At 38.7% G+C, this 7,693-nt stretch overlaps 1 protein-coding gene across 3 annotated transcripts in view; it reads left to right on the top strand.

The window, feature by feature from the left end:
* Positions 1–35: 35 nt before the first annotated feature.
* The window catches only part of PRORP (protein only RNase P catalytic subunit), a 128,339-nt gene continuing 120,681 nt past the window's right edge, over positions 36–7,693 (top strand). Inside the window, exons 1-2 of one of the 3 annotated variants that reach the window (XM_068546123.1) lie at positions 48–84; positions 416–1,698. In XM_068546123.1, the coding sequence (XP_068402224.1) occupies positions 710–1,698 (989 nt within the window). In that variant the 5' untranslated portion in view covers positions 48–84; positions 416–709. Of the gene's footprint in view, positions 1,699–7,693 lie in introns of all 3 variants that reach the window. The other 2 variants (XM_068546134.1, XM_068546114.1) reach the window with 2 other exon arrangements.

The following is a 7,693-nucleotide window of genomic DNA, read 5'->3' as shown; positions in this document are numbered from 1 at the left end:
GCGGCTGCGCCGTCGCGGTGCATTGTGGGCGGGGTAGTTTCCGCCGCGTTTATGGTTGCGTGTGCGTGGTACGTGAGTGCTGCGGTGAGTGGTTGAATCAAGTGAACTTCGTTTGTGATAGATCCGTACACAGTAGGTGGTCCCCTCGTGGACCTCCCTTCCTTACTTATATCTTTGGCTCGGCTCAGCTCTTTGCCCCTTCCTCACCCCCATTTCCTTATTTGACGAGTTTGGCGGCCAGGGCCCCTAGACTCGGGCTTTCGCCTCTGCCCTGGCTGCCGGTGGGTCTAGGGTAGGGGGCTTCCGACTTTTCGCCCCTTCTGCAGCCTGGCTCCCGTGGGATCCGGCCCCTTTTCAAGGACAGTTGTGATCCACGTGAGTCAACTGGCCGGTCTTCTTTGTGCATTTTCCTCAGGTTCGCGGACTGGAATATAACAGGCAACAGAGGGTTCCTTCTCTGTCCCCTCGTCCTGGAACTTGCGACCAAGGTTGGATGTCCCCATATCCGTGTTTAATGGAGAGAACTCAACCAAGCTTCGTTGCTGCTAGCCCCAGAAGCATTTGATTTGTCTGTGAGAAGCTGAAAATCATCTTTTAGAAAGTTGCGCTTCGAATCTCCGCCCCCTACCCCCAAATCCCTTAATTATGCTATAGAAGTTGGGGCTTTTTGAACATCTCTCTCACAATCTGGTGCTGATTTAACTGCATAATGACTTTCTATTTCACTGGTATTCGAAGCTTTCCTAAACTTTGGAAGAGCAACCCATACCTTGGGCTAGGCCCAGGTCACTCTTCTCTCTCTCTCTTTCTCAAAGACTGTTATGGCATCAGGAACCAAGAGAAGTGGTTTTCTCTTAAAACCGTGTCTCCACAAAATGCCAAAGCAATGAATCTGCTGATTGCCAAAGCCAGATATGTCAGGAAAAAAGATGAGGGCAGTAATAAGCAAGTTTCTGCTGATTCTCCTCACATGTTTGCAGCTGGAGCGGCTAAGAAGAGATCGCAGATGAATCCTCCGAGTAAAGAGCACGTCTTGCCACCTGTGAAGAACATTTTTCAACTCCCGACAAAACCTTTGAATTCAGAGGAGTGGGATAAACTTAAGGAAGATTTCAAAGAAAAGGCTAACTTTGAAAATTGGATCATTTCACAGATGGTTAAATGCCATAGCTCTGTCGATGTGGCCAAATCTGTGCTGGCCTGGGTAGCTGCAAAAAACAATGGTATTATAGGCTATGATTTGCTGGTCAAGTATTTGTATCTCTGCGTTTTTCATAAGCAGACATCAGAAATTATTGATGTCTATGAAATCATGAAAGCCAGATACAAGCGTTTAGAATCTGGAGCGTACACTCTTCTCATCCGGGGATTAATCCATACAGACAGATGGAGAGAGGCCTTGCTGCTGTTAGAGGACATCAAAAAAGTCATGATTCCTTCAAAAAAGAACTATAGTGACTGTATCCAGGGAGCCCTCTTTCATCAAGATGTAAATGTAGCTTGGAATTTGTATCAGGAGTTGTTAGGTCATGATATTGTTCCTATGTTGGAAACATTAAAAGCCTTCTTTGATTTTGGAGAAGACATGAAAGATGATCAGTATTCAAACAAACTGCAAGACATTCTTTTGTATCTAAGAAATAATCAGCTATATCCTGGGGAGTCATTTGCACACAGTATAAAAACATGGTTTGAAAGGTAATTTTGATTTTTGTTTATATGTATATTTTTATTTTAATACCGTTACCTAAAACTAGCCTCCTCCTTTTTTTTTTTATTAGTTGCTGAGAATTACTCTAGTCAGATTATACTTTTTTCTGTCTCTTAGTAAGATTGTTTCCCCTTTAAGACAAAGTTTTCTTCTCTTTAAAAAAGTAGCAGCGTAAATAAGTTGTGCTAATCTCTACTCATCACATAAAAAGGAAATTGAACACTTGTTTTTATGTATTTTTTCCTTTTAGAAGGATCATTTATTTTGTTTTCTGAGGTGTCTAGTATGATGTGAATATTTTCAAATAGCACTTGTGGCTGGAGTTCATAGCAAGAAAACTGGAGCTGTCTTTGGGTCATATTAGTATTTTCAGAAGTTCTTCTGAAAACTAGTAACTGGTATGATGTGCACATATATATTCTGTTTAATCTATGCATTTCACCAACTTGAGTAGTTAGAGGGGAGAGAGGAATCCTGCTCAAACCTGATATGTGTTAAAGAAGAAAATCTTCATCCTTCCTGTTTTTGATCATACCATCATTTGAGTGCTCTCTCCAAGGCTCTCCTTTGCTTTCCCTTTGCTTTTATTCATGTTACTGGCTGTGTGCGTGCTGATTTATTTCTTCAGTCCTTTGTTCTCTTATTTCTTTACCACTGATTGGCTTCAGGCTCTTTCCTACAGATTCATTCCTTTTGTCTCTGTTTTTCTCTTGCTTTTCTACTATATATTACCTTTACAGAGCTTTGAAGTAGCAATCATGCTTAATTATCTTTCTTAACACATTTATTGAATATCCACAGAGGAGCTAGGTTGTGAAAATCTTGGAATGCGAAGGATTTTGGATTTTAATATGTTATCAAGAGTGCTGGTCTTGGAGTAGTTTTTAAAAAGTAACTGCCAAAACAGTGAGAAAATAAGATTGGAGAGGAATTAAGATTTGAAGCAGGGAGATCTGTTTGGAGGCAATTGTAGGTTTGAATGAGGGATGATGAGATCTTGAACTAAGAACTGGGAAAGGAGAGAAGACAGTAGAATCAATAGGAATGGATGGTATTATCTGTAAGAGGAAAGAAGAAAGGATAAGTTGATTGAGCAAATAAATCAATAAGTAGTTTTGAATGCCTCCAATTTTAGACTTAGCACTGTGCATGTTCTGTGATGTAAGATCTATTTTTTTTTTAAACATCTTTATTGAAGTATAATTGCCTTACAATGGTGTGTTAGCTTCTGCTTTATAACAAAGTGAATCAGTTATACATATACAATATGTTCCCATTTCTCTTCCCTCTTGCATCTCCCTCCCTCCCACCCTCCCCATCCCACCCCTCTAGGTGGTCACAAAGCACCGAGCTGATCTCCCTGTGCTATGCGGCTGCTTCCCACTAGCTATCTATTTTACATTTGGTAGTGTATATATGTCCATGACACTCTCTTACCTTGTCACATCTCACCCCACCTCCTCCCCATATCCTCAAGTCCATTCTCTGGTAGGTCTGTGTCTTTATTCCCGTCTTGCCACTAGGTTCTTCATGGCCTTTTTTTTTTTTTTTTTTTTCCTTAGATTCCGTATATATGTGTTAGCATACTGTATTTGTTTTTCTCTTTCTGACTTACTTCACTCTGTATGACAGACTCTAACTCCATCCACCTCATTACAAATACCTCCATTTCATTTCTTTTTATGGCTGAGTAATATTCCATTGTATATATGTGCCCCATCTTCTTTATCCATTCATCTGTCGATGGACATTTAGGTTGCTTCCATGTCCTGGCTATTGTAAATAGAGCTGCAATGAACATTTTGGTACATGACTCTTTTTGACCTATGGTTTTCTCAGGGTATATGCCCAGTAGTGGGATTGCTGGGTCGTATGGTAGTTCTATTTGTAGTTTTTTAAGGAACCTCCATACTGTTCTCCATAGTGGCTGTATCAATTTACATTCCCACCAACAGTGCAAGAGTGTTCCCTTTCCTCCACACCCTCTCCAGCATTTATTGTTTCTAGATTTTTTGATGATGGCCATTCTGACCGGTGTGAGATGATATCTCATTGTAGTTTTGATTTGCATTTCTCTAATGATTAATGATGTTGAGCATTCTTTCATGTGTCTGTTGGCAAGCTGTATATCTTCTTTGGAGAAATGTCTATTTAGGTCTTCTGCCCATTTTTGGATTGGGTTGTTGGTTTTTTTGTTATTGAGCTGCATGAGCTGCTTGTAAATCTTGGAGATTAATCCTTTGTCAGTTGCTTCATTTGCAAATATTTTCTCCCATTCTGATGGTTGTCTTTTGGTCTTGTTTATGGTTTCCTTTGCTGTGCAAAAGCTTTTTTAAGTTTCATTAGGTCCCATTTGCTTATTTGTGTTCTTATTTCCATTTCTCTGGGAGCTGGGTCAAAAAGAATCTTGCTGTGATGTATGTCATAGAGTGTTCTGCCTATGTTTTCCTCTAAGAGTTTGATAGTGTCTGCCCTTACACTTAGGTCTTTAATCCATTTTGAGTTTATTTTTGTGCATGGTGTCAGGGAGTGTTCTAATTTCATACTTTTACATGTAGCTGTCCAGTTTTCCCAGCACCACTTATTGAAGAGGCTGTCTTTTCTCCACTGTATATGCTTGCCTCCTTTATCAAAGATAAGGTGACCATATGTGTGTGGGTTTATCTCTGGGCTTTCTATCCTGTTCCATTGATCTATATTTCTGTTTTTGTGCCAGTACCAAACTGTCTTGATTACTGAAGCTTTGTAATATAGTCTGAAGTCAGGGAGCCTGATTCCCCCAGCTCCATTTTTCGTTCTCAAGATTGCTTTGGCTATTCGGGGTCTTTTGTGTTTCCATACAAATTGTGAAATTTTTTGTTCTAGTTCTGTGAAAAATGCCAGTGGTAGTTTGATAGGGATTGCATTGAATCTGTAGATTGCTTTGGGTAGCAGAGTCATTTTCACAATGTTGATTCTTCCAATCCAGGAACATGGTATATCTCTCCATCTATTTGTATCATCTTTAATTTCTTTCATCAGTGTCTTATAATTTTCTGCATACAGGTCTTTTGTCTCCTTAGGTAGGTTTATTCCTAGATATTTTATTCTTTTTGTTGCAATGGTAAACGGGAGTGTTTTCTTAATTTCACTTTCAGATTTTTCGTCATTAGTGTATAGAAATGCAAGAGATTTCTGTGCATTAATTTTGTATCCTGCTACTTTACCAAATTCATTGATTAGCTCTAGGAGTTTTCTGGTAGCATCTTTAGGATTCTCTATGTATAGTATCATGTCATCTGCAAATAGTGACAGCTTTACTTCTTCTTTTCCGATTTGGATTCCTTTTATTTCTTTGTCTTCTCTGATTGCTGTAGCTAACACTTCCAAAACTATGTTGAATAATAGTGGTGAGAGTGGGCAACCTTGTCTTGTTCCTGATCTTAGTGGAAATGGTTTCAGTTTTTCACCATTGAGGACAATGTTGGCTGTGGGTTTGTCATATATGGCCTTTACTATGTTGAGGAAAGTTCCCTCTATTCCTACTTTCTGCAGGGCTTTTTATCATAAATGGGTGTTGAATTTTGTCGAAAGCTTTCTCTGCATCTATTGAGATGATCATATGGTTTTTCTCCTTCAATTTGTTAATATGGTGTATCACATTGATTGATTTGCGTATGTTGAAGAATCCTTGCCTTCCTGGGATAAACCCCACTTGATCATGGTGTATGATCCTTTTAATGTGCTGTTGGATTCTGTTTGCTAGTATTTTGTTGAGGATTTTTGCATCTATGTTCATCAGTGATATTGGCCTGTAGTTTTCTTTTTTTGTGACATCTTTGTCTGGCTTTGGTATCAGGGTGATGGTGGCCTCGTAGAATGAGTTTGGGAGTGTTCCTCCCTCTGCAATATTTTGGAAGAGTTTGAGAAGGATAGGTGTTAGCTCGTCTCTAAATGTTTGATAGAATTCACCTGTGAAGCCATCTGGTCCTGGGCTTTTGTTTGTTGGAAGGTTTTTAATCACAGTTTCAATTTCAGTGCTTGTGATTGGTCTGTTCATATTTTCTATTTCTTCCTGGTTCAGTCTCGGCAGTTTGTGAATTTCTAAGAGTCTGTCCATTTCTTCCAGGTTGTCCATTTTATTGGCATAGAGTTGCTTGTAGTAATCTCTCATGATCTTTTGTATTTCTGCAGTGTCAGTGGTTACTTCTCCTTTTTCATTTCTAATTCTATTGATTTGAGTCTTCTCCCTTTTTCTCTTGATGAGTCTGGCTAATGGTTTATCAATTTTGTTTATCTTCTCAAAGAACCAGCTTTTAGTTTCATTGATTTTTGCTATTGTTTCCTTCATTTCTTTTTCATTTATTTCTGACCTAATCTTTATGATTTCTTTCCTTCTGCTGGCTTTGGGGGTTTTTTGTTCTTCTTTCTCTAATTGCTTTAGGTGCAAGGTTAGGTTGTTTATTCGAGATGTTTCCTGTTTCTTGAGGTAGGCTTGTATTGCTATAAACTTCCCTCTTAGCACTGCTTTTGCTGCGTCCCATAGGTTTTGGGTCGTCATATCTCCATTGTCATTTGTTTCTAGGTATTTTTTGATTTCCCCTTTGATTTCTTCAGTGATCACTTCGTTATTAAGTAGTGTATTGTGTAGCCTCCATGTGTTTGTATTTTTTACAGATCTTTTCCTGTAATTGATAGCTAGTCTCATAGCGTTGTGGTCAGAAAAGATACTTGATATGATTTCAATTTCCTTAAATTTACCAAGGCTTGATTTGTGACCCAAGATATGATCTATCCTGGAGAATGTTCCATGAGCACTTGAGAAAAATGTGTATTCTGTTGTTTTTGGGTGGAATGTCCTATAAATATCAATTAAGTCCATCTTGTTTAATGTATCATTTAAAGCTTGTGTTTCCTTATTTATTTTCATTTTGGGTGATCTGTCCATTGGGGAAAGTGGGGTGTTAAAGTCCCCTACTATGATTGTGTTGCTGTCGATTTCCCCTTTTATGGCTGTTAGTATTTGCCTTATGTATTGAGGTGCTCCTATGTTGGGTGCATAAATATTTACAATTGTTATACCTTCTTCTTGGATCGATCCCTTGATCATTATATAGTGTCCTTCTTTGTCTCTTGTAATAGTCTTTATTTTAAAGTCTATTTTGTCTGATATGAGAATTGCCCCTCCAGCTTTCTTTTGATTTCCATTTGCATGGAATATCTTTTTCCATCCCCTCACTTTCAGTCTGTATGTGTCTCTAGGTCTGAAGTGGGTCTCTTGTAGACAGCATATATATGGGTCTTGTTTTTGTATCCATTCAGCCAGCCTGTGTCTTTTGGTGGGAGCATTTAATGCATTTACATTCAAGGTAATTATCGATATGTATGTTCCTATTCCCATTTTCTTAAATGTTTTGGGTTTGTTATTGTAGGTGTTTTCCTTCTCTTGTGTTTCTTGCCTAGAGAAGTTCCTTTAGCATTTGTTGTAAAGCTGGTTTGGTGGTGCTGAACTCTCTCAGCTTTTGCTTGTCTGTAAAGGTTTTAATTTCTCCGTCGAATCTGAATGAGATCCTTGCTGAGTAGAGTAATCTTGGTTGTAGGTTTTTCTCCTTCATCACTTTAAGTATATCCTGCCACTCCCTTCTGGCTTGCAGAGTTTCTGCTGAAAGATCAGCTGTTAACCTTATGGGGATTCCCTTGTGTGTTATTTGTTTTTTTTCCCTTGCTGCTTTTAATATGCTTTCCTTATATTTAATTTTTGACAGTTTGATTAATATGTGTCTTGGCGTGTTTCTTCTTGGGTTTATCCTGTATGGGACTCTCTGTGCTTCCAGGACTTGATTAACTATTTCCTTTCCCATATTAGGGAAGTTTTCAACTATAATCTCTTCAAATATTTTCTCAGTCCCTTTCTTTTTCTCTTCTTCTTCTGGGACCCCTATAATTCGAATGTTGGTGCATTTAATGTTGTCCCAGAGGTCTCTGAGACTGTCCTCAGTTCTT

This window comes from Eschrichtius robustus, chromosome 1, assembly GCF_028021215.1.
Source record: "Eschrichtius robustus isolate mEscRob2 chromosome 1, mEscRob2.pri, whole genome shotgun sequence".
Classification (NCBI taxonomy): Eukaryota; Metazoa; Chordata; class Mammalia; order Artiodactyla; family Eschrichtiidae; genus Eschrichtius; species Eschrichtius robustus.
Note: the sequence above shows the minus strand (reverse complement) of the source record. Positions and strands in the feature narration are given on the sequence as shown.